This window comes from Columba livia, chromosome 2 (assembly GCF_036013475.1).
Source record: "Columba livia isolate bColLiv1 breed racing homer chromosome 2, bColLiv1.pat.W.v2, whole genome shotgun sequence".
NCBI lineage: Eukaryota > Metazoa > Chordata > Aves > Columbiformes > Columbidae > Columba > Columba livia.
The window spans coordinates 19917635-19945062 of record NC_088603.1 but is presented as its reverse complement, the minus strand read 5'-3'; the positions used below and the strand labels follow the sequence as shown (position 1 = coordinate 19945062).

General features: G+C 42.4%; 1 protein-coding gene across 5 annotated transcripts in view; it reads right to left on the bottom strand.

Moving 5' to 3' along the window:
- Nucleotides 1–22627, bottom strand: part of PIP4K2A (phosphatidylinositol-5-phosphate 4-kinase type 2 alpha) — a 120065-nt gene extending 97438 nt beyond the window's left edge. For 2 of the 5 annotated variants that reach the window (XM_065050786.1, XM_065050787.1), the window contains exon 1: nucleotides 22278–22626. In XM_065050786.1, the coding sequence (XP_064906858.1) occupies nucleotides 22278–22418 (141 nt within the window). In that variant the 5' untranslated portion in view covers nucleotides 22419–22626. Of the gene's footprint in view, nucleotides 1–4395; nucleotides 4415–22277 lie in introns of those variants that run through there. The other 3 variants (XM_065050790.1, XM_065050785.1, XM_065050789.1) reach the window with 3 other exon arrangements.
- Nucleotides 22628–27428: the final 4801 nt, after the last annotated feature.

The window sequence follows — 27428 nt, the reverse complement described above, 5'->3', positions numbered from 1 at the left end:
TACAATAGATGATACTTATATGTCACTACATAAGGCCTTTACATAAAAAAAACCTATAAAGTTACATTCAAGTAATAAAACAAAACTTGTGGACTTTAACTATTACTGTTCAGCACAAGGACTAGAAAGACCTGAACAGTGTCATGCAGTCTTAATTTTATTCATTTTCCTACCCACAAGCTGTGCATCACTTCAGAGAGATAAGAATATCTGTAATTTACACCACAACATTAAATTTGCATTAGCTACAGAATTAGTTCTCATCACTTTCTATAACAATGGTACTTATAACAAAGCCAATGCACTTCAAAACAGTTTACCTTGTAGTTCCAGAGTGTGAAGGCAGGACCTTGATTTACCCAGAAGGCACAATAGAGGTTCAGAAATACTAAAAATAAATTTGATTTTTATTTCATTAGTCTTCCTCCCAAACATCAGTGTTAAAAATAAGATTACAGTACTTGGCATATTTAACATCCAACTGACATTCACACTTGTCTTGGAAATATTGAATACTTCTTCAGACTAAAAGTATAACATTGGCCTTAAAACATCTTGAAATACATGTATCTGTAATACTCACCTCATCATAACTAACAAGCCACTTAACCTTATGGGTTTTTTCAGTGATGGACAGAATACAACTCCCTGGTTTTACTTTCCCTTAACTTCCACCTTAGTTTTAATTGCCTTAGTCTCAATACGATTTAATTTTTTTTAGCTCCTCTGCACAATACACATTCCCATTTAATAAAGATACTACTCTGCACATAACAGCCTCCCTTCTCTATGCAGCCTTGCTCTATACCTTCAGCATAAAAAAAACCCCAGGCACAGCAAAGACTCGGGATTCTTGTTTAAAGATACAATGTGGTAAGTATTGGTGGAATCTCATCAGAAACATAATGAAGTTGAGCAGGAACTTTGAAGCCTCACTATACATAAGTAGACTTCAGCCTGTTCACCTCCAACAATTCTCAGGCTAACTGGAAACTGCTGCAAGGACTGAAGGCAAGACTGGAGAGAGAAATGCAGCAATTAATTGGACCCATCAAGAGGACAGGACCAGACTCCTTTCAGTGGTGCCCAGTGATAGGATAAGGGGCAACGGGCACAGACTAAAGCACAGGAGGTTCCATCTGAATGAGGAGAAACTTTTTTCCTTTGGGGGTGCCAGAGCACTGGAACAGGCTGCCCAGAGAGGTTGTGGAGTCTCATCTCTGGAGACATTCAAACCCACCTGGACACATTGCTGTGTGATTTGCTCTGGTGAACCTGCTTTAGCAGGTGGGTTGGACTAGATCTCCAGAGGTCCCTTCCAACCCTGACCATTCTGTGATTTAAAATTCACAGACCTTTATTATAACAAAATACATATGTAAGAGCACACTACAACATCATAAATTTTCTTGCAGAATTTAACAATACTGAAGAAATGACAAAGGCAGTTCAAAGACACTAAAAGCTATCTATATGATATGACTGCAGTTACATCACTGTATTGCAAAATGCTATATTAATAATTGGGAACAAAAACAGCTATGAAACAAGAACCTAAAGAGTTTCTCAAATCATTCAGATGGATGATTTCTACTTCTTACAGATATAGCTTATTTGAAGGCTTCTCATCAATTCTTTACAAGAAGTTTAATGAGGCATAACCATTTTCACAGACACTCATGCAGTTATGTTTTTGCATCAACTGTCCAAAATGTTTTCCAGATCTGTCTGGAAACTTCACTTTTTATTGCTATGGAATTCAAATAGATTGACTCCTTAACATGACAAACACATAATACACCAAAAAACCCACAAAAAAAACCAAAAACACCACACAAAAACAAACTGAACACACAAAACCACCACACACACAAACCTAATGTACTTTACATGGAGAGCTGAACTAATCCGATATATAGCTACCTACTCCATTTAATCATACCAACACTCATAAATGCTACAGTAATCTACTTTCCCATTCTCCCAAACTAGTTATGGTATCCAAGTAAAAAGCATTTTTAAGTATTTTAACAGGAACACACTTGCAGAACTAGACTTGTCTTTGACATTAGCCTAGTAATTTTTATGCATTTATTCTCTGGGGTCTGACATTTGATAAATGCCCCATTTCTTCAAAATCAAATTGAAGGAATACATTCATCCTACGGCTTGCTTTAATATGTTCCTCTCTGCAGCAACATATCTTGAAGCATGAGGAATCACTCTATCCTTCCATTTCTTTGCATCCATTCCAGCTGCAGTAAAACAGCTGAGCAGGCAAGTGATCCAGCAGGCTTGTATCCAAACTACAAGCCTGAAGTCTTATCAAAGGCCCCATCCACCACACCACAATTCTGATACATTAGATTTTTTTTTAACCAGTTAATTATCTCAACAATAGAACAGACTTCATATAAGTAATGCAGCAGTGTTTCTTGGGAAGATTTGAGGCTGCCAACACAAAAATATTTTCAAGCTTTTAGAACAGCTAGTTTTTATAGTAGAACCCTAGAAGATGTGATGTAGTAGACAGCTTCCGCTCACATAACTCTGGTGTTTCAATCTTTACTGTGCTTATACATATAGGAAAGATCCATGTCATGAGGATACTGTACAGCTGCCTTTGAGTATTACAATAGATTTTAAAATGAAATATTAATCATTAGAAAAGCATACATTTTAACACTTAGAGAAACAAGCAGACCAAGATACAGTGACCACAGTTAAATTTAATCAGAATCCACACTCCATTAGTGGCTGGAAGAGTTCCAGAAGCCGCCTGTGCCCTTGGTCACCTGCCAAGACTGCTGATTGTGTTTTAAGTCCCTTGAAATTACACGGATGTATTCCAATATGCCATTCTCCACTTTTGGTACAGTATTTAGTTTTCTTTTGTTGCACATACAAAAAGTAGCATCTACTTCCCCACCAATACATTTGCATTTTGCAGATGTACACAGTCAGACATACTTAATGTCACTTAAATTTCAAATATGTTTGGTATCTTTCGCAAAGATGCTACTAACCTTTACATTTCCAGGCTTCTTGAACCATGGGAAAGCAAAGCACTAGTGACACAATACAAACTATAGCTAGCATCCAAGATTTGAATTCGAGTATGAAATTTAATCTATGGAAATGAAAGTTTCCAAACATTTATCAGTGCTATCTACAAGTATGCCAGAGCCAAGTAACAATTTTTGGCGAAAAACCTCATTTAAATCTACTGCTTATAGGAGTCATAACATGCACTAATACATAACACCTACAACAGCATTGTGCAGAAAATGCTGAAAGGAGGAGGAAGTGTTAAAGCCAATCACAGTAACTAAAAGTCTTTATGATACAACGTCAAAATGAGATAAGCTGGTTCAGCGACAAACAAAGTTGTGGAGTGTAACATCTCTCAAGGAGATCTGCAGAAGCATGCAGTCAAAACTCTCTCTGAAGACCTTCATATGACAGCATTTTGTTGATCTAAGGTATCAGAGAACATCCAGGTTATTAAAAAATGTTGAGTTAGATAGCCATGACTGAAACAACTCTTGCAGAAACAACTGTAGGAAGGGAAGCAGAAAAAACACAAAACCACCACAGCACAAAACCACACAAAAATCTGGTCCAGCAGCAGGTCCAGAACACTCTGGAACTGTTTGATGCACATGTCCTATGTGTAGTCAACTCAACTCTGAAGATTCCTCAAGCCCATACTGAGGCCTGTCATCATTAAAGGAAGAACTAGAATATTTGCACAAAGTGGATGCATGGTAACTCACACATAGCCTATAACCTGGTCTTAAAAGCACATTAGTAGCATAATAAAGTGAAAATATTCATTGTCAGAATGACTGCTACAAACTCAAAAGACTACTGTACTATGCAACACAGCACTACAGTGTTAATTTTGCTCACCATCATCTCTAACAGTAGCTGTGTGGCTAAGCCAGCTTGTCAGCCAGATCCAGCCTCCCACTCCTCTGGCATTTGACAGACCTTTTGTTGAGCTCAGCTGGTGGAGACCGACCCGACCACTAGCCAGCCGTTAGATCAGCTCAGGCTGTGGGTTTCCAGCCTTTTGCTTCACAGCTGAGGCTGAATTACATGGTTTGCTACTTGGCAAGTGGGAACAGTCTTGCCTCCTCTTCCCCTCTCTACCAATCCCTTCAATCAGAGAGTCAATTCAGCCCATGAACACAGCAAAATGAGAACAAAAAAAGCCCAAAACACAGTTTTTGCCAGATTAGTATCTGGTCTTTCAGCAAGCTGAACTGATTTACTGGATGATCAGACAAATACTAGAGCCAGCATAAACTAAGCAGTAGGAAATGTGCCTCCTTTTATTAAAGCCACAGACACAGCTAAGAAGGGCTTGATCAGAGTTATTTATCCCTTTACCTTATGCCACAGGTAGTCCTGCTGATCTGCTGCAATTTGTGATGATGGGACACAGTCTAGTAAAAAGACCACATAAAAAAAGAAATAGATCACTCAGGGAAGAAACCACTTGAATTTGAAGCACGTGGTTTATCACAGTGGCAGAGAGAAGAGACTTACGTCAGCCTTGGAACAACGACACAAAATTGTGTGTTGGACAGCAGTAGATGCAGAAGCAAAGGGGTTTTCAACAAGCCAGTTAACTACTAGATGTACCATATAAAACACACAGCAGTGCACTGTGCCTGCAAAGAAAAAAGTACATAATTTTGAGTAGGGTCCTCTTACATTTTTTTTCCCATATAAATACTATACCTGCTTGCTCAAGACAGCTATAGACTAGTACTGCTGCAAGAGTTTGCAAGTGTACCCGATATGAATGAAATTAAAAATGAAAGAATGAGGCTGAAGGGATACAAGACACTAAACCAAACAGCTTGGGGGGCGGACTCATTGCCCTGCTACTCCCTGCAACCTGCCAGGTATGTTCTGCCTTTCCCTTTTGCACTGGCTCTGGTACCAGTCAGATCCCACCAAAACCTTAATACTTAATTTCCTATCAATATCTCCTTCTCCCCCCTAAAAATATATTTTTCCTTCTGAATTGAAGAGTTAAACAGCTTGACCAAGTGTACAATACTGAGGATGGTGAAAAAAAGGAAAGAATAGGACCAAGAACAATAATTCCTGCCACTGAAAGAAGGTAAAAGTGAAACAACATCTAAAATTAAACCACAAGTTAAAGTTGTGCCTTCCAAGACTCCTACTGAGAGCATATAATCAAATTCCCTAAATACAAGTAGATGCAAACAAGCTAATATAGCATTGCCTATCAAAAATTGTTATTCAGAGTAAGCATGAATTGCCCCTAAGGGGAAAGATGTAGACACAAAGTCAGACTGGAAAGGGACATAGCCTCAGAGTTGTAAGTGATGCACATTCAAAAACAGAAGAGATTCTAAGCATGGAAAAAAGTGATACAATTTATTTTCTGTAAATAAGACCTTCCATAGTCCCACACAATGCCAGGAAGGAGACACAGAGGACTAGCTGAAAAAGTAAAAACTTCCCTATTTCTTGACAAAGATACAGTAAAACAGTTTGCTGAGGTTTCTTTACCACTTGCTGCAAAACCCACAGCATAAAAGATAGAATACTAAAGTAGATTAAGTTTAATACATTCATTTTCAGGTTCAGCAATAGACTTAGCCCAGTGTCTACGTCTCCCACTAGTACAAACAGCATTTCCAATATCCCCAGAAGTTACTATGAGTAGAGACTACCTGTTTTCCAAAATGCGGTGTGGGTGGTGGGTTGTTTGTTTTTTTGGTGTGGTTTTGCTCGCTTGTTTTGTGTTTTGTTTGTTTGTGGGTTTTCTGGTTTTTTACAAAATCCCATACAGAGACTACACCTTCATTTCCTTTACTTTTTTTAGTTGGCTAGCATTTGCTGCAAATACACCTGAAAATCATTTCTAATAAGAGACTGGTATTTAAACTGGCAATATCAGTCTCATCAGATTTTACTGTTTCTTTTCACGACATAGAAAGTGTAATATTGATTAAGTGTTAAGAGGGGTGAAGCTAATTAGATGAGACATGATCAGACAATTTGGTGCCAGTTGCTAGAGAACAAGCTCAAGAATAAGCTCACTTATTCTCATAAGTATTGGTAAAGCCTATACCAGCAGAAATTTCAAGCAGCAGCTTAAGAGATTTTACTTTTTCCTCTATTGCTTCTCCTCTTGATCACCCCTAGAATTAAAACCTTCCACATTTCAAAGCCATTAGCCTCTGTGAGGGAGAGAAACCAATACAGCCCAGAGAAGGATCTGTTTCACTGCTTAGATCGAGCCTTAGCCATTCCTCTGCAGTAAGTAAGCACACAGCCCAGCTCCCCATGTGCTCTCCTGCCCACTAGCTACAGGACACGTGGAGAAGTCATTTTGCACATTAATTTAACCAAGAGCGCTTTACATCCCATCCCTGTCCTTTCCGCTCCTCCCTCCCTGCCTCCAGAGAGGGATAGTTTTCGGCAGGACACAAGGCTGACCTGGCTGACCACAGCAGCACTGGTGGCAGAGGGGGTCTTCTATGCCCAGGCAGGGTTTTAGGCAGGATCACCCCTTTGCACTGATGTTCCATCACATTTGCCCACCCTGATGATGAAGCCATGCCTTCATTTAACAACTTGGCCAGAAATCAGAGAAACTTAACTCTGTCCAAAACCACATAAATGCCCAAACAAAATTCCCCTCTGTTTTAGAAAACACTCTTCCTCTTCCAGATGGAGGGAGGAAAAGTGAAATGTCAGCTTTAGATCTCTGGAAATCTGTAGGAGCAAAGTCATTACACTGGATTACTGGCTGCAGGTTAGTTATTCCACGCTTCCTGACCTTAAGTACCCCTTGGAAAGGGAAAAAAAGCTAATAAATAATTGAAATAGTTCATTAGTAGATCACCATGGAAAGTTAACAAGATTAAATGCCTTCAGTTTCACTGTCAGAGCTGTGTCAAGGAAAAAGTCACTTGTGTAAAAGATGTTTATATTCACAAAGACAATATTTTGTATTTCCAATAAAGCAATGCAACTATTGAGTCACAGCCTGGATAGTTAAAGATGATTAACAAGGTTGTGGAGAGTTTCCACTGAGTGTTAGCTGAACTCAGCTTGGAAGCTATCTTGCACTACTTTTTGCTTAATTCTAATTTTTGGTGGCAATTATCTTTCCAAAACCTTAGATATCCACATAAGCACCTCTAGCTGATCCATCACCCTGCACACTTTTAAGAGCTGATTTCACTGTCTATAGCCCAGGCCAGCGTGACTAACCTAGGAGCAGAGCTCCAGGCTGGATTCATTCAGCTGCATTTCTATCACTACTTCACTTCATATGCCTTTTCCAAAGTAACTGCAAAGGTGTCTGCTCATAGAGGGAGATGTGAAACAGGTAACTAATGCAATAACAAACCCTGCCAAGTCCACCAGAAGCTCCAGTCAGATTCTCCAGAGCACTTTCCTCCTTGCATTACTTAAGCAAATCTATGTAAATGTAAGGATCAAGGCTTTAGAAAACACTTCACAAAGCAATCGGTTAATTATAGGCAGGAATCAGCTGTTCCATCCTGGAAGACACAGAAAAATTCAACAATACTAATCTTTTGACTAGTCTATTTCTGTTAAAAAAATAACACAAACAATAAAAAATTGCAAGCTCCCCTCAGTTATGCAGTGGTAGCGCTGTGACTCACTGCACATTGTTTATTCTATATTCAAGAAATCTAAAAGCTGAGCATTTTCCTTCCTGGCTTGTCAGGAAAAAAAAGTCTGAAGCCCCAGTTTGGAAGAGCTGTTATGGCAAAACAATTCCAAATAACATCAAATGCAGAAGAAGGGACTGGATCCTTTTGTCCACCCTACCTCAAGCTCTAAGCGATTAGATATATCCAAAAACTTGGGTAAAACTAATTGGAATTTTTCCATTTTTGCAAAGAAGAGTTAAGAAGTTTGGCACAAATTGCAGAGAGATTACTGCATGGCATAACTGCATCAACAACAATGCTATAACAAGGTTTAGCATTCCTGGACTAAATACATTTCAACAACCAAGATACCATTTTCATGAGCTAAATACCATATATTATTACAACCCACTGAATTCTATTTAAAATATTTGGCACATTAAGCATATGAGAAGAGGGAAAAACATGACTACCCAGACAACTACTATTAGCCCATATTGCAATCTGGAATTGAAAAAATGGGGTGTATCAGCATCACAGAGCAAAGCAATGTATATGCTCCATAGTATTTGGAAAGCTGAGTATTTGCATCCCTCAGGGGAGCTGCATGGCAGGGAAGGTGACACAGAATTACTACTGTGAAAAACTTGCTATAGAGTTCAATTCCTTAGTCTATCAAATAAGGGGAAAATGGCACAAAACACAGATAGCATGAATATGACAAATTCTGAGCTCCAACTTCTCAGGATGGAAAGCTATGGTAAAGCAGTGGAGAACATATAGCTCAGGGATCATGCTTTATGATCTCAACCCTCTGTTGCTTCTTTCACCTACTGAATACACAATATTAGGTATCCTCATCCAAGTGATACACAGCAGCTTGCACCTCTATTTGAGTCAGCTTTCAGCAGCAGGTGAAGCAAGCAGATCTTCATGGTAAAAATACTTGTCTTGATGAGTAGCTATACAACTTCCATCTTGAGAATGCTACACAACCAAATATTGGTTTAAAGAAAGGCCTCTATTTTTTAAAATATAAACAGTGCTTGCCACCTCAGAAATGAGTTGCTCTACCAAGTTAAGTCTTCTTAAACCCTTTGACTAGCAAGTCCAAAGTTCAACATTTCAAGCCTCCCTTTTTTTGTTTTTGAGGAACAGGCTATATGTCAAGCATCTATCAGCAATACACAGATGATCCAGGTTCCTTTCATTTTTGCCTATAACAAGAGGCTAATATTGGTCAGAATACAAGTTTGAAGAACAAGCAACCCTGAGATATTAGTTGCATGCCCATGTGTGACACACATCTCCTGGATGATGCCTTCAGTTCAGAAAGGGGTCCCACAGCACCACAAACAGAAGCAAGTAGGTTACTTCAGCTTCTGGTGTTACTTCCCACCAGCTGAGTACAAGGGATGTCTACACCCTTGGCCAATTTAACTAGAGAAAGTAACACACATTGTTTAAAAAGTGAAATTAAAATGTGATAGTTTAAATCAAAGTAACACATACTCCCTTAAACCATGAATGTAGTTTAAAATAACTTTTAGCCTTGCTATTGAGGGAAATATACACATATAGCAACAGCTATTTAAGTGGCTGAAGTACTGTCTGCGAGCAACTCTTATTTCTATAGCTCTCAACTCCCTCTGTTCTTAAACTTAATTTCCAAACTTGTTATGCATTGTGCTGCCACAAGATCAATATGCTATCCTGTGACAAAGCCAAACAACAGGAATGTTTTCCTGCCCCTAAGAGCCCTTAAGACATGTAGATAAGCAAGTATTTTTACATGCCAAGCGACTAAGGATGGTTTAGACACTCCAGCAGCACAAAGACACCCTCCAAACTACTCATCACTACATACATTTTACTGTAAAATAGTTACAAGCATGGCCTTTCAGGAAAGAGTCTCAGCATTTTGAAGGGCATTTATAGTGGTGTGAACAAGACCTCAGGTACACCATTCCAGATAAGTTAGTAAGAACAAGCACACTGTAAGAGTCACAACCCTTTACATCCCAGTGGACCTTCACCTTTCAGGTGACCAAGACATCATGCAGGAGAACCACTACCTTCAGGCTCTTCCAGTAAATTCTTAGGTGCTGAGCCCTTAATTGTGAAGCAAGTCACATTCAACCAGAAAACCTTAGGAAGTCTTCCACAGGAAAATGAAAGAGTTGATGACTTAAATATGAAAGCCTGAGAGATTTCCTCAACAAGACAGGAATATTAAGAAGTCTCCTACCAAATGACATCTTCAAAGGAGAAATTTGCAATATACCTTCTGTGAAAGATTCAGCAAGTACAAAAATTACATCTGAAGAGCAATTAGCTTTAAAAGTGATATAAAACCACCCATACAAACCACAGTTAATTGCTGTGTGTGAGGAAAAACTCTGACAACAGCTAGTGGGAGATGTGGTGCAAAAGGAAAAAAAAAAACCTCACACCACTCCCACCAAGAAAAAAGTGTAGAGTACTAGCAAGATTAAATTAAACATTTCAATAATGTTCTGCATTGATGTACTGCAACAGAAGGAGCTGGGGAGGGATGAAGAGTGCACAACTCTGTGAGCCCAGAGACATCTGAACCCTATTAACATCCCTGAGCCAACACAGCCCGAAGGTCATTGCTCACTCAAATGAAATAACCAGCTACAGCTGCCTGCAGCTGTAGGTAGAAAAGAGAAAGCAGCATTGTTGAATCAGCTGAAGCCCAAAATAATAGCTGGAGAAACTGCTATATCAGGAACTCCCTGCATCCACAGGAATGAGCAAGAGGTTGTGAAAACAGTGGCTGCAGTGCTTTCTGCCTGCAAGCAGGTACATGTATTTGTTAACAAACACTAAGATTGTGTTTCTCTAAATAAGTTTTACCACTTGTCTTCTGTGGGTCTGGGTAATAACCAGAAAGCTTTTCTTGTTTCTTTGGTCCCATCCACTGTGCAAGCACAGGAGAAGGCTGGTTTACATATCACAGACAACAAATGAATCATGAGTCAGACTGAAAACTCACTAATCTGACAATTCTGCTTAAGACCTTGAAGAATAATTATACCAGCAAAATCTCTCTTCAGTACCTCCTCTGCTAACCTTATTATCACCAGAGGGGGGAAAACATCAAGATCAGCAGGGAAACCCTAGTTTGCATCAGCCCCAAGCTGCTGCACAAGAGGGTGGTGCTGAGCTGCAGCATCTGACACCGCATGTCAGTGCGAGTGAGTCAGTTCCGAGTCCTCCAACTGCAAGTTTGCGGTGATGAGGAGGAGGCGGTTGGGTATGGGCTTTCCAGTGAAGTCAGCTTGTTTGAGACAGCTATCTTTCCCAGAAACACAACCAGCTCTTTAGAACAGCCAACTGAGACAGAATGTGTTGATAAGTACTTCCTCTTCAAGGACCTACTGTAAAAATAAATTTATTTCAAGGATAAGCCTTTAAATATTATCACTACTTCAACCAAGCAGTCTTAGATATGTACATTATGAACCAAGAGATGATTACATACTATCTTTAAAACTGGAGTTGCATATCTTTATATAGGCTGTTTGGGCAAATCTAGAAGAGATCACGTTTTTCTTTCAGGATTGGAAAAGGTACAGAAATCCCCTAGAAACAGAACAGTATATAAGAACAAACTCCAGAGAAGAGAGATCTACCCAAACAGTGTCTTAGTAATTATTTTCTTTATCTGCAAAAGACCAAGCATACTTCATTAAGAAAGGATATTCAATTAAATAGGCACAAGTTTTAGAACTGCTACCCTGAATGCAAGCATTTGTGCAACTGTTCTCAGAATTACATAGAAGCCAAGAGTAACCTTTTGTACCATTAGGCCTTTATTTTAAAATAAAGTAAAAAATCAGTATTAGGATCTAAAAACAGATATCCCATCCCATTTATCACTCGACTGCTTTCCAAGTTTTAGTTATTTTGCAATTTGGTCTCCCAAAACTAGCTGTAAATTCTGATCAAAATAGTGAAAGTCAGAAAGACTGAAGCAGGAAGCTCAGAGATTAGCAACCTCACTTCTGTTATGTCAGTCTTCTGATTTTTGCTCAGCACCAGACAATCCTAATACATCATATTTGCATGCCCTAAAGGCCCTGACAATTACCTACTTGAAGAGTATTTCTCTCTGAGCTCCTCCAGAAAGTTTTATAATCATCCAAAACCCAATCCATGATGAAGGCCATACCACATCACCAGTAAATACCCTCTAAATACAGACAACTTACATGAGACAGAAAACAAGTGCACTGAACAAATAAAACCAGCAAGACTGCAACATCAGAACCTGTTGTACCAAAAAAGGTTCTGGTACCTAAAAAAATCCTGGCAAGGGTCTACAAAACACTGGGCAACACAATCAAAGCAGAACTATACTCTGCAAAACAGCTTTAAGTCTACTTTGCAACAGAACATCCCATAGATGAAGGGCATTGTATCAGAACTATTAGTTTAATAACATAATTGAGGCCTGGCAACACAAGCTAATCAGATATTGCTTAGTTTCAGTTCAGTATAAAAAAGTTAATAAGCTGCTTTCTTTTGACTGGTTTCAGGCTAACCAAGTTGTGTATTTTCCCCTTCCTCCCCCAAAAACAAAAAACACCACCAAAACAACAACAAAAAACAACCAAACACCACACATACAAAAACAGCCAACAAAAGTAGGTGACTGCTACAGCCTCATGCTTGATATCCCACAAGAGAACATTTAAGGTACTCAAGGTACAATTACTGCTCTTTAGAAGGTCTTCCAAATGTTAGCGTTTACCTCTAAAAGCAACTTCAAAAGTTTCAGCCCCTAGGAAGCCATTGCAACTTCTCTGAAGACATTTACTCTCTATCTGGACAGGCAAATTGAGATTAGATGGTTCAGCATGTTCCAAAGACCAAAACTGAACAGATGACCAGAAACCAGCAGGTACAATATAGGCAGTTCTGTCTGCTACAAAATACATTACTATTTCAAAAGGTCACAACTGCTGACAAAGGCCTCCATGTTGGAAGTGCAGAATCTGCAGGGAGAGATCTCTACTCAAGGTGGTTTTTTTTGGGTTTTTTTTTTGTTTGTTTGTTTGTTTTTTTGGTTTTGTTTTTTTTTTTTTTTTTTTTTTTGCTATGTGTAACTCCAGGCTTCCAAACATGAAGTTGAGCTGTAGATAGATCACTGGTCAGAGTACAGTGAGCTATCAAGTCTCTCCAACTGTCCTAAGGAACTATAAAAACCTCACCTTACAGTGCACATACATCAGCTTCTTCCCTCCACTCTCCTTGCAGTGTGCTTGCAGCTCCTCTTTTACAGCAGGACTGACATTTGTGGGTATGGTCTGTTGTGGTATAAAAACTCAACCCTAGTCACAGAATGTTAGGGATTGGAAAGGATCTCAAAAGATCATCTAGTCCAATTCCCCCCACCAGAGCAGGAACACCTACTAGGTGAAGTTACACAGGAATGCATTCAGGTGGGTTTTGAATGTCTCCAAAGGAGGGGACTCCACAACCTCCCTGAGCAGCCTGTTCCAGTGCTCTGTCACCCTCACTGAGAAGTAGGTTTTTTTCAAATTTAAGTGGGACCTCTTGTGTTTCAGTCTGAACCCATTACCCCTTGTCTTCCCACTGGTTGTCACTGAGAAGAGCCTGCCTCCATCCTCATAACACTCACCCTTTATAAACATTAATGAGGTCACCCATCAGACTCCTCCAAACTAAAGAGCCCCAGCTCCCTCAGCCTTTGTTCATAAGGGAGATGGCTCCACTCCCTTAATCATCTTTGCTGCCCTACGCTGGACTCTCTGCAGCAGTTCCCTGTCCTTCTGGAACTGAGGGGCCCAGAGCTGGACACAATATTCCAGATGTGGTCTCACCAGGGCAGAGTAGAGGGGAAGGAGAACCTCTCTCGACCACCCCACTTCTAATACACCCCAGGATGCCATTGGCCTTCCCGGCCACAAGGGCACAGTGCTGGCTCATGGTCATCCTGCTGTCCACCAGGACCCCCAGGTCCCTTTCCTCTATGCTGCTCTCTAATGGGTCGTTCCCCAACTCATACTGGAACCTGGGGTTGTTCCTACCCAGATGCAGGACTCTACACTTTTCCTTGTTATATCTCATTAAATTTTTCCCTGCCCAACTCTCCAGCCTGTCCAGGTCACACTGGATGGCAGCACAGCCTTCTGGTGTCTCAGCCACTCCTCCCAGTTTTGTGTCATCAGCAAACTTGCTGACAGTGCACTCTACTCCCTCATCCAAGTCTTTGAGGAATATATTGACTAGTACTGGTCCCAGTACCGACCCCTGAGCACTCCACTACATACAGGCCTCACTCTTCTGCATTAGTTTTTCCTCTAGTGCATGTCCCCAAATGAACATACCACAGGATCAGATCAGTGCCAGAGAGAGCAGAAACAAATCCAGCAGCCCCAGCTTTAGTTGGCTTCAGTATTATGGAGGCTGTGGTTTGACTAACCTTATGTTAGCTTAAGCCAGCATTTCCATATTTTCTGCTTTTGCACCAACTCCACACTCTGTGCTGGCACAACTGTTTGCATGGCTGGACAGTGAACTTCAATGAATTATGGTCCATCTAAAAACTCTTAAAAATGTATTATTTTTGCTGGATTATTACTTTGGAGCTGGGTAACTACTGATAAGGAAAACAGATATGGCTGGACTCATTGACCAGGAAGACTGGAATGTCAGAGACTTGATGGATAAAATACAGACACAAGAACAGCACATATGCGAGACGGTATATGACTGAGACACCAAGAAGAAGACTGGGAAAAGTGAAAGATTAAACCAGTTCACTCAAGCAGCTGCAAAGTGGTTCTGTAAGTCTCAGCCTCACCAAGGAGCTCCACAGCCTTTCTAATTATGCCACATAAGGGAAAGTGATTTTTTTTTTCAGTTTTGTCTTACAACCTAAAGGATTATGAATATACTCACAGCTGTGTTAAGAATATTAAGGTTGCCTTGGGAACTTGCAATGCACACAAAAGAGCTGGATTAGACTAATTACTTTGCCTCTGTGCACAAGGCAGTTGTTCACTAAGTCTGATGAAAAATAAGTACTCTAAAAGGTGTATGGCCATCAGTATTTCTACTGCAAACTATTCAGCCCTGCTCTTTCAAGATAAAGCTCATGTTTTCTTCTCAGTTTGTGACATCCATCACTACAGCATTCAGCTACTTCAAACAATTTTCACAACACTCTTATTAAGCAATCTCTCAACACAAAACTAATTAACTTATTATAGAACAGCCCAGGCTCTACAGGAAGATCATAAGACAGATGTTCACATAGCAAACCACATGCAAGAAGTTACCATCTCAACAATTCAAAGCTAACCCATTTCACCACACATCAGGACACAGACCATGAAAACTAACCATGTTTGTCATTACCATCCCATAGCCAAGGCAGCAATTTCTTAGACTGCTTCAGCTATTTTTCTGAGTGCAAACATGTGCTCTACTAACAGTAAAAATGAGGACATTTGTCAGACATCTAGACAGTAAGCATCAAGAGTGGAAAAAAAAGCAAACATGGAAATAGGCCTTGGGAGTAAACAAAATAATGAATTCATACTGGAGTCCATTACCCACAACAGCACTCAATCACTTTAAAAAGACAGTATGAAGATGAACTTGTGCTTCTTCTAAGCCTTTAAAGCCTCATAGTTCAAAGATGACTAACATTGAAACAAGTCAAGATATCTGTAAGCCAACACAGCTACAACTCTAATTGAGCACTTCACTCTGGCAAGATTACACTGAAGATCAGTAAATAACAGGTAGTTTCACCTTACTCTATAGTTGTCATGAAGTTACATAATGTACAGCTAGCCTATAGAACCCTAGGGCACAAGATGTTTTCAAGGAAGAGCAGAAGACAGGACTGTACAGCAGGAACTGCAGAATGGGATGAGTCAGTTATATCAAAGTTTGCCACCCTCAAACTACAAGAGGAAAATAAACATCTAGCAGGGTCTGGCCAATGGGCATAACGTGTCTGCTTTAATGAGCAAGGAATTTGAAAATAACCCCCTAGAGACTCTTCTTTAACTCATCTGGTGCAGGATACTCAAATAAGATGACTGAGTCAGCAAAACAAATTTGCACCACCTGTTTGCTTTGCTGAACACTGTCCAGCCCTCCCCCCTGTGGTTAATGAAATTCAGTTGCAAAAACCTATAAGCAAAAAAAAAAAAATCCTTTTGCCTTTGCATCATCTTATCTTGTAAAGCAGAAAAAATACAGAAAGTAGCTTTGAAACTCCTGTCAGAGCTCTTTTCATAGCCCTTCCCATCTCATCCGTAACAGAAGCTATTGTATGTGTCCCTTTCAACAGATCAGAGAAAGAAGTTAAATACCACTCCCATTTGTATTTAATGCAGGAATGGTTACTACCTTTAACCCAACCATAATAAATATTTAAATGTGTTTTCACTAGTTCATCCACTCAGTCACAAAAGCAGTATCAAATTAATTTTTGCAGTACATAGAGCATGACACCCAAAAAAAGAAACAAGTTTTCAATAAATAGCTCTTCCCGTTCTACTTCCTTCTATATACAAACATCTGGGCTGAGTGCCCAGCTGACTTTTGGAAATAGTTTTAATTGCTTTGTTACCTGCTTTGCTGTAATCAATGCTTTTTAATACATTGTTTCTTCCTGCTTCTTAGAAAGAGCCTTCTCCCATGTAGTCTACCACCACCACTAAACAATTAATGAGTTAATTTTTTTCATTTGTTCAGTTTCTTGCAAGTTCACTGTTACGTATCTTAACTCTAAGATCAGTAACCTTAGTTTTGCTTTGTCTCAGTCATTTTGAAAAGCCACTTAGCGCATAACTACAGTAGTGATGTTCTGCATTAAATGCAAATACTAGCAACACAGTTGACAACACAGTTGACAACACAGCTGATGAGTGGCCCTCCCCTTCTCAGGCAGTTTCCAACCAACCTATTGTGCTGACAGCCAATGCCAAGAGTCAACATTATAGTTCCACATCCTCAGAACATCACTGGTGTTATCATCATGTAGGTGTATATTAAAAATACAGACCCAGAAGTTAAACTCCTGTAACTTAAGAGCTGTGGGTTTGTTTTCATGGATTTTCTTTCTTTCTCTCTTTAAAAGAAACTGAACATAAACATAAGTCAATAGTTTTTACTTCAGAAGGAATAACCTAGCTTTTCATTATTTTAGGCTTTATCTTACTAATGATCTACTCATTAAGGTCCTTTCAGTGTCATTTTCTGAAATGTAAAATGTTTCAAAATAAGAAGATCTTAGGAGAAATGTTAGATAAGCCAGTACTGAGTAGCTCAATTTATACCATAAACCAAGAGGGTACACATTTACTTAACAAGCTCTTGAGTGCCATGTTAAAACATACAGACAGGCAGGAGTAAGCAAGCTATTTGTATATTTTTCTGGATAAAAGTTTGTAACAGGAAAAGACAAATATGCTAGCTCAGAAAAAAAAACAACAACACAAACTGCAAAGAACAGAGACATTTTATGGCTTTCTGTAAAGATACAGAAGCTTTCCTAATGTGATCACATATATCCCAGTACCATCCCAGTACCTATGAGAGTGAAAGATGTGTTTACTTGTGCTCCCCCCCACCCCCTTTAACAGTGAATGAATACAGGAGTTACACTGGTTGACAGGAGTCACGGGGCTCTCACTCCTTTTGTTGCTGTGTCCTTGTGTTGTTCCAGTTTGGCTAAAAAGATCACGCCAGACTACAGCTGAGAGTGCAACAGCAGCATGAGGCTCACGGTGCCTCATGTGCAGTTGAAGGAGGTTGTGGAGTACATTATCTGTTGAATCCTTCACCCATGGAAAGTACACTCTTTCTGATGTACTCTGCAACATGCTAGAGGGAGAAAGTAATTTGATTCATGTATTCTTGTTGTTCCACTTGCTTATTAGGCAGCAAGTGCCATTGAGAAGTCAGGCGCTGCTAAATTTTTAGATCAGCTTGTAATCATCCAAGAAACAGATGGCGATTACAGATTCCAGGGGCTGGGTGGGAGGAGGTTTTTTTGTTTGGTTGTTTTTTTGGGTTTTTTTTTGGTTGTTGTTGTGGTTTTTTTTTTTGGTGGTGTTTTGTGTTTTGTGTTTTTCTTTTTAACTTGTACAATATGCTCAATAGCTTCACTAGGCATTCACTCTCTTATCCTAAATATATTTAATTTATTGGTTAGCTCAGTAGGTGAGGTCTGCAGCAGTTCATTCTTTGTGTCAAAATTAGTTACAAAACCCCCTACTTCTATTAATTTCCTTCCACCTTTTAGGAGTGATATGTTTTGAAGGATGTTAAGCCTAGTTCCCTACAAATTCCCAGCTTTCCTAAGCAGCTTCTAACAGAAGCAGACAACCAACACGAATGAGAGCAGACTCACCATCATTGTGCCTAGGATGATCATCAGAAGCTGCAGAAAACACAAAATGCCTGGCTTTTGTTTTTGGCACATAAAACAAGGGGAGAATTACTTCCAAAAGCATTAGGCAAAAAGTTACATCCCACAGTCACTGGAAATCCACCAGCAGTGACAACATAGAGGTAAGAACATGGATGCTATTTACCGTATCAGTTGGAAATGAAATATTATTACCATTATGTTAATTAGCTAAAAATATGGCTTAAAGTCACACTAACCACTAAGTATTTGTTTCAGTAGCACATCCAGATTATTTTTGACACAGGCTAAAAGACCAAGATAAAAATCAACTCTCCATGATGCAGATGCTTGCAAGATCCAAGCACACAGGGCAATTTGTCTTTGCTGCTACAAGTCAGTGTTATAACCTTATCTACAAAGTAGGACATCATTGCTTTCCATTTCACTTACCAGAAAGTTTCATTCAACAGCATATTTCAGCATACCAAGAAATGAATTTACAGCTCTGAATGAGAGCACCTATTTGCTCACTGCTTAAGATATTTGGGTAATGTTCACATGTTCTCCCCTCACATGCCCTACTAAGGTATTAATGAATTTGACTGCATTACCAAGCAGGATTTTGCATTAGGTATCTCTCTACTTTTACCTAAACAACAACTGAGAACACCAAAGCAATTTGCTTACAGCTTCTTGGATGGGGCAGAATTTATAAGATCCTTGGGTAAACAGTTACCTCCCTGCAGATTTTTTCCTATTAGGAACTCACATAAGCCCAACTGCTTTGTGACACCAGTGCTCGAGATCTCCCTTTTTAGATTCTTCATGGTAGCTATTGTGGAACTACATTTTGGATTTGTGCTGGAAACAGCGTTGATAATGCAGGGATGTTTCAGTTGCTGCTGAGAGAGTCAAGGTCTTTTCTGCTTCTCACTCTGTCCCACCAGTGAGTGGGCTTGGGGGTGCACAAGAAGTTGTGAGGGGACACAGCTGGGAAAACTGACCAAAAGAATATTCCATCCCATAAGACATCATCCTCAGTATATAAAGCTGGGGGAAAAAAGAAAGGGAAACATTCAGAGTTATGGTGTTCATCTTCCCAAGTTAGGGTTACTTGTGATGGAGACCAGCTTTCCTGGAGATGGCCAAACACTTGCCTGCCGATGAGAAGGAGTGATGGAATTCCTTGTTTTGCTTTGCTTGTGTGCGCAGCTTTTGCTTTACCTATTAAACTGTTTTTACCTCAACCCATGAGTTTTCTCATTTTTACTCTTCTGACTCTCTCCCCCATCCCATCAGCTGGGGGAGCAGGGGGAATGAGTGGCTGTGTGGGGCTTAGTTACCAGCTGGGGTTAAAGCACAACAGAGTCACATTCTGCCCTAGGACAGGACAGTTAAGAGAACAGTTCTTTTAACTTTTTCTTTAGATGGAGCTTCTTCACACATTCAATTTAAAAATCTTAAAATCCTCTAAAACTCAGCTATCATGTATAGCAGTATTTTGACCCCAACATCCAAAAGTTTAAAAGACTACAGAAAAATCTGCTATTCCCTTTTTATCTCCATCAAGTGCTTCCTTCCAATATATGCTGCATCTTGTAGAAATGTGGAAACTGCATCTCAGCTTCACCACTTCAATACATATGTACTTCTCAGGACAGTTACTAAAACTCAGAGACTGCTGTTGTCTCATTAATAGATACACATCACACTGGAAGCAGTCTTAAATGTGATTTTTCAGACTACTGCTATGGTCTAAGTTCATTTAATTACCATCGTCATGAAATATGTTCATCTCCTAGCCTAACCTTTTCTTATAGATTTCTGTTTATTCTGTTAACAAACTTAAGGATCCTCAATTCCTGTTCTTAATGAATCCATGCACATAATTTGTATTTCTCCCATGAGAAACTCTTACTTCTGATAGAGTCCAAACACACTGAACACTTATTTTCATTTGCTGGACAGTGCCACATCAAGCATTACAAACTGTCAGGGTGAGCATCTAACAGAAGAGTCTGCAATACTTCAGTGCTCTCCTTAGCCAAGAACACAGATGTTTAGATTTGGATGCATCCTATTAACTTACTTTTTCCATGCTCACTCATTCAGAGGGATTTTGCTTCCATGAGGCCCAAAGCATTATTCATGATTACACCTCGCATCAGAGTAAAGAAATAGGACAACATTTGCAGAGCATGCAGCAGATACTCACACCCACGACCATCATCTTGATATGAACACAAAGCTGCATTTCTCTGAGCCTACTATATTGCTGAGTTTGCTCTTTGAGCCTCCCCAATGAAAGGACTTTAGTCTACAATTTTTATATTTATGTGCATGAACCAGTATGCTGATTTAATACATTTTCTAAGGGAAACAGCTACGTACACCACAGTAGCATATGATCACAGGAGTCATATACAGTGTTGTGTTTGTCACTATTTACTTCGTTGTTATTTGCACAGCACCAGAGAGGACTTTCTTCTGAAAGTAGTGGTATTTCCAGTACGAATACATGTAGCAACATGCTGTTGCAACAGGAAGATCTGCGTTCTCAGAGACCTTCTCCCTCTCTCTCCCCAGGGAGATAGCTAGCACACTGCCATTCAGCAGAAGTCTCTCACCCTGTAATTATCAGCTTGCTTGCTTTCATTAAGGAGGCTCATTTTGGAATTTTTCTATGAATAATGCTGCAATAAATAAATAATAATGCACTACAAATAAATAATAATGCACTAAAAGAGAAGCAAGAAAAATTAATGTATTTAAGCCCAGTTCTGGCAAACAGCATATTATACACTTCCACAACTGCAGATATTTTTGCTTTGTAGATAAATATCTCGTTTCTTATCAGCTCATGATATAGGACGTCAGGGCTTACAACTGACCTACAGAAAACTTGAAATCCTTTGTCACCATTTCCTACCGACACACAGGGCTATCTTAAGCAGGCTATTTAACCTCACTAGAGCTTCTCTGTCATCCATACCGTATTGGTATGTACATTTACAGCATTTCCCCCTAGATCATCACTTCAGGCATTGTGCTGTTTGGCGTAGATCTAACAGTGCTAAGCCTTGATGCTCAGCCTCCAGGCTTTAGGCAAAGGCTACCAAAAGGCACACAAAGAATAAACCTCACAGGATTTGGACATGCAGGAAATAAAAGGAACACTGAGTTAACACTACAGGCTGCTTTGCCTGTTTAATGAAGCTGTTACAAAATTTGTAGCCTAATCTCAAATTGCACATTGACAGTTATTCACACTTAAGCAGCAGCAAGAAGTAACCCATACAAACCCAACATCTGAACCACCAAGAGAAGACAAGTTTTTGGCTTAAGTGCCCAGATACCTGATTTTAGGTGATCTTTGGGCTCTACACTTTTAACCTGCCGTGACAGCTATTTAAAGATACAAAGCTGCGACTTGAGCCTCATAATGCCCCAACCATGTGACATCTTTACCAGGCTCTTAATTTTAACGCTTAACAGCAGCAATTCGACGTTATTGCGCCTAGTTACGGGGACTCTTGAAGACAGAGAAGCCCATCATCCGCAGGGTGATATAGCACTCCGCAAATGTTGCAATTCTGCTGCTTTACCACATCAAAACCAGCCCTCCTCCCCTCCCCCAAGAGCACAAAGCCGTCAATAGACACTTGCTTAAGCAAACTGCACGGAAGGCGGTAAAAACTTCGCCACTTAAACGCTAAAAACTGAGTATCTTTTTTTTTTAACCGCAGTACATTTATGCAACGCCCGCTCGCGGGTGGCGACAGGAGCGGAGCTGCCCGGGCTCCGCTCGCAGCACCGTCCCCACACGGGCACCACCCGGGTGCTCTTCAGCGAGCGGAACCGCGGATCGATAGGACACGGGCTACCGCGGGCACCCCGCGGCCGGTGCAGCCCCGCGCCCCCCGGGCAGCCGGGCGCGCATCGCCCCCGCGGGACGCCGCAGCACCCCCGGCACCCCCACCCGCACTCACCGCCCCCGGGGACGCTGTCCCAGCCCCGCCGGGGCGCAGGGCGACAGCCGGCGGGCGGCTCCCGGTGGCACGTGCCTCCCCGATCCCGCCCGTGCCCCCGCAGCCGCGCTGCATCGCTCCCCCCGCAGCTCCCGGGGGGCGATGCCCCGGTGGGGCGGGCAGGCGGCAGTCAGGCGTAGCGCTTACCGAGTGGTTGACCCCCCACATGAGGACGCTGAGCAGCGGGTCGCTGGCCCGGAACAACTTCACTTTCTGCGCCACGAAGTGCTTTTTCTTGGTCTTGGTTTTACTCGCCATGACGGGCACGATGCTGCTGGGGGCCGCCATGGCGCAGCCGGCGGCGGAGGCAGGGGCGGGAGAGAGAAGGAAGGCGGGAGAGCAGTGCAGGGGCTCCTCAGCGCCGCAGCCCCGCGGGCAGGCGGCCGGCGGCGGGCGGGCAGCCGCGGGACGCCGCGCGCATCCCGGCCTGCCTGCCGGTGCCGCGCGCTGAAATGGCCCCGCTCGCGCGCCACGGCCCCGCCCCTCTGCCCCCCGCCCCCCCGCAGGGAGCCGCCGCCCGCCACGCACCGCGCGCCGCCGCGCCCCGCCCCCGCGGCCGGCGCGGGAACAGCGGCGGAGTTTCGGTTCCTGCCGCGCACTGCGCATGCTCCCCCAGCACCCCGGGCTCGCGCCTGCGCGGCCGCTGCGAGGAAGCCGGCGTCCGGACGGCGGCCCCGGGCGGGTCGAGCGGCGGGAGCCAGCGGGGGCGGGAGAGGAGGGTGCGAGGGAGGGCTGGGAAGAGAGGGGGTCGCCGTCGCTCCTCTCGCTGACGGGAGGGGGTCCTTCGGAGGCGAAAGCCGGCTCAGCGCCCGCCCGTTCTTGCCCCCTGCCCCGCTTCTCACCCTCCTGCTCGCCTCCAGGCCCTCGGGGAAACAAAACCCACCATCGTCCTAATCTTTATTTAATCATACACATCTTTACTTTGTCCAGGCTTTGTAACATTTATATAAGGTTCCAGTTCCCGTAAAGGGACCTCTAGGAGTGCTCAGACTCTGTGAGGGAGGACAGCTGCTCCTGACCGAGCTCCAGCCTGTGAGCAGAGCGAATGGTTTCAGCCGGCGTACAGCGAGCACCGAAAGCTCAGTCTCCTGCAGAAGTATTGAACACCTACAAACTGCACTCCTCCGTTCATATCCACAGGAAAAAAAAGTTCAAAATGTTTCACAGAGGATGTGGTCAGTGATAGATGACATCCTGCAAAAAGCACATCTGCCCACCTCAGAAATGTTGTGCACAACATGCGCTTTCCTCCCTTGTGTAATGAGGGACCTTAATGACAACTGTGGTCACTGTTCAGGGTCAACACACACAGATAACACAGCCTACATCTGTGCATTTACAGTAAGTCATCCATCAGCTTCTCAAACATGCAAGCTGACCTGCCTGCTGCAGATCCTGCTTTGTTCATGAGCTGATTGCTCAGCAAGGTGACCAGATCCCGATGGAGCAGCAAGAGCAGGGCTGCTCCATGAGGCCGGACAAATCACAGAATCACAGAACGTTAGGGATTGGAAGGGACCTCGAAAGATCATTTAGTCCAATGCCCCCACCGGAGCAGGAACACCTAGATGATGTTACACAGGAATGTGTCCAGGCGGGTTTTGAATGTCTCCAGAGAAGGAGTCTCCACAACCGCCCTGGGCAGCCTGTTCCAGTGCTCTGTCACCATCACTGTGAGGAAGTTTCTTCGCATATTTAAGTGGAACCTCCAGTTTGTACCCATTGCCCCTTGTCCTATAATTGGTTGTCACTGAGAAGAGCCCGGCTCCATCATATACATATTTATAAACATTAATTTGGTCACCCCTCAGTCTCCTCCAAGCTAAAGAGACCCAGCTCCCTCAGCCTTCCCTCATAAGGGAGACGACAAACCAGCAGCCAAGGGTCATCCCAGTCCAGGCAATGCCACCAGTGGCGGGGCCCAGTCCCAAGGGGTCAAGGCCAGGTGCTGGTGACAACACACATCAGCAGTCCCAGAGAAGCTGAAGTGATGAACCAGGTACATCCAGGAAGGCACAATGTAGGCACAGAGTCCATCCAGGAGACAGGGCCAGTAACAGGTCTGCAGGCAAGATGAATACAACAAGGTCTAAAGTGTATGCAGAAGACAGTGCTGGAAACAGGTGTGTCTACAACAGACTCTGGTTTCCCAAAAATAAGGCAGGGTCTTATTAATTTTTGCTCCAAAGCTTATTATTTTTTTACATGTACAGCTGCCTGAACAGTATTTAAATTAACTTTTCTTATGAACTGTAACTAGGGCTTATTTTTTGAGTAGGGCTTGTATTTCGAGCATCCTCAAAAATCCTGAAAAATCATGCTAGGGCTTATTTTAGGGGTAGCTTTTATTTTCAGGGAAACAGGGAAGCTCAGGTGAAGACCTAAACTGAGCCCTCCCTGAGCTTAGATGGAGGCGTTGGGCAGAGGGTGCTCCCAGGTGAGGCTGCTCAGGGCAACGAAGGTCAATAGGTGCACTCAGGGCCCTGACTCAGACTTATACAGCTGCTCATAAGTTTAAACATTTTTTTCACCAAACACGGTTGTTCAAGTGTCGCATCCACTCAGTTTCTGTTTTGCTTTTGTGATTTCAGTAGCTGGAGTCCACACCTGTCGTGTTTAATTCCCACGCATAGAAGCAATTACTGCGGCTTGTTATATGGTCTGTTTTCTGCATCTTATGGAGAGCAGGAGATAATAGAGATACAATGCTTCATTTTCTGTTTTTCTTTTTTTGTGGTTTTGTTTGTTTGTTTGTTTGTTTGTTGAGCAAGGAGTTACTTAAGAGTTACAGAGAGACTCTAATTTTTGTCTTGAAAATAGATTCAATAAAAAATTTCCTTGTGTTTCTACTGCAGTCAATGGAAGCAGCTGAATAGTCAGCACCTTTGAATAAAAGCAGGTCACTTAGATGCTTAAATATAGATTTGAAGTCAGATTTTCAAAAGACTTCAATACCCATTTTATTCCTCACATTATGCTTAGAACATGACATCTGAACACCATGCAACGCTGCACACATCCACTGACTAACATCTGTCACATATTGTGTGTTTCATCTTCTTTCCAGAGTAAATCCATATAGTGAATCTTTTTGGTTTATAACTGTGTAATAAAGAGAAAACATTTTGGTAGGTTTATTATAGAGGAGGCAAGGCTGAGGAAGGAAGTTGCTCTTTTTTTTCTAGACTTTCTTGTCATCTTGGCCTAGATTCTAAAGAACTCTTTTCTGCAAATATGAATCCTTACCAATGAAGGCTGTATGGTCAGAGGAAAAAAAAGACGTTGACTGTAACCTTTACAGCAGAATTAAAATAAATCAAGGGCCTGGGCTATCTTCGTGACAAGGTCTGGCGCAAAGATTTGTCCTCTCCAATGTTAAGCACCAAGAACAGGACATTTGCCTGTGCCTGTCTATCCTGTAGCGATCACCGTAGGCATAGGTTTTCCACCGAATCCATGATATACGTGCAACTGGACACAAGAGTAGCTTGAAGAGATTCGACTACGCTGGCAGCCTATGCTCCTCTTGGGAAGTCTCTGGTTGCGCTTCAACTAGAGCTCCAGGCTCTTTCTTTCCCTCAACCATAACCCTAACACTATCCCTTAACATAAAACTGACCAGAAATTGAGTCTGGAACCAGGCTACTCAAACATTGCCCATGGCAAGAAATTCCTTGGCCAAGTTCTTGCAGCCTAGACTTCCCTTTCAAGCCTTTCTAGCTGCCCTCCAGTTGGAGCACCTGGGCTGTCTCAGCTCCAACACTGACCCTGAGAGGAAACCTAATCTTATGCTAAGCCTCAGCCCAGGTTCATCAGCCAGTGCCCACTTCAAAGCAATCTCACAGCCACATTCTCTTCACGGTTCACCTTTTCCTTTGGCATGTTCCCTTTTAAGCTCCCCTCCAACAGCAGCTCTGTGCTGTCTCTGTCCGAATGCCCACCTCAACACCAACACAGATCCTTAGATAGGATTCCCTCAATAAAATGTTCTCTGCCACATTTTCTCTATCCCACTGCCTTTCTTTTCAAAGCTCCTTTCTAGCTCCACTTCAGCTACAGCTCCAGGCCTTCTCTTTCTCTCAGCCTTAACCTCAACCTTCCCACAAACCATACGCTGGACTTCAGACATGGCCTCCAGCCAGTGCCCACACTAGGAGGTTCTTGCAGCCAAGTTCTCCTTGCAGCCTACACTTCCCTGGAACAGTCACTTTCTAGCCTCAAGCCAGCTGCAGCTCTTGGCTCTTTCTTTCTGCCAAGCATAACCTCAAACCTCACCCTAAGCCTGACAGTTGTGTTGAGCCTTAGACCAGGCCCCTCAGCCAGTGCCTCCACCTAAAAGTTTTTGCAGCCTAGTTATCTCTGTGGCCCAGCCTTTTCACTAGCAGCTACTTTCAAGCCTCCCTCCAGCTGGAGCTCTAGGATCTCTCTCTCTCCCAGCACTAACCCCAGCCCTCACACTAGCTGTATGCTGAGCCTCAGATCAGGACAGCCGAGCAGCATCCACAACAAAAATTTCTTGCAACTGAGTTCTTCCTGCACCACACGCTTTCTAGGCCCATCCTAATCACAGCACTAGCCTCTCCTTGTCAAAGTTAACCCAGCTGTAACTCCAACCCTAACAGGAGGCTAAGGCTCAGACCAGACAGTCTAGCAAAGTTCTCCTTGCAGCATAGACTTCCCCTCCATAGCCCCTTTCTGGCTCCCCTCCAGCTGGAATGCTAGGCTCTCTCTTTCTTCTAGCCCTAACTCTAACCCTGGCGTAAACCTAACTATATGCTGAGACTTGTCCTAGCCCCACTTTTAGTGCCCACACCAAAATATTCTTCCAGCCAAGTTCTCCTTGCAGCCCACCTCTTTTCTAATCCCTCTCCCACTGGAGCTCTAGGCTCTGACCTTCGACCTTAATCCTAACCCTAGCCATATCAATAAACCCAAACAAAGGTTAAACCTTGGACTAAAACTCAGTAGGCCAAACCAAAAAGTTCTGGTAACTAAATTCCCCTTGCAGCCTACGCTGCCAGTTACATGTTCCTTCCGAGTCCCACTGCAGCTGGAGCTCTTGGCTCTCTTTTTGTCTTGAACCTAACCCTGAGTTTAAGCTCAACCAGATGCTGAGCCTCAGACATGCCCCTCAGCCAGTGCCCACAGCAAAAAGCTCTTGAAGTCCATTTCTCCTTGCAGCCCACCCTCCACTTTGATGGCTCCCTCCAACTGCAGCTCTAGCCCTTCTCAATGCTAGCTCTTAGTCCAACCCTAAAAGCAAACCTAACAGAAGACTTGAGCCTTCTTCTGCTGCCC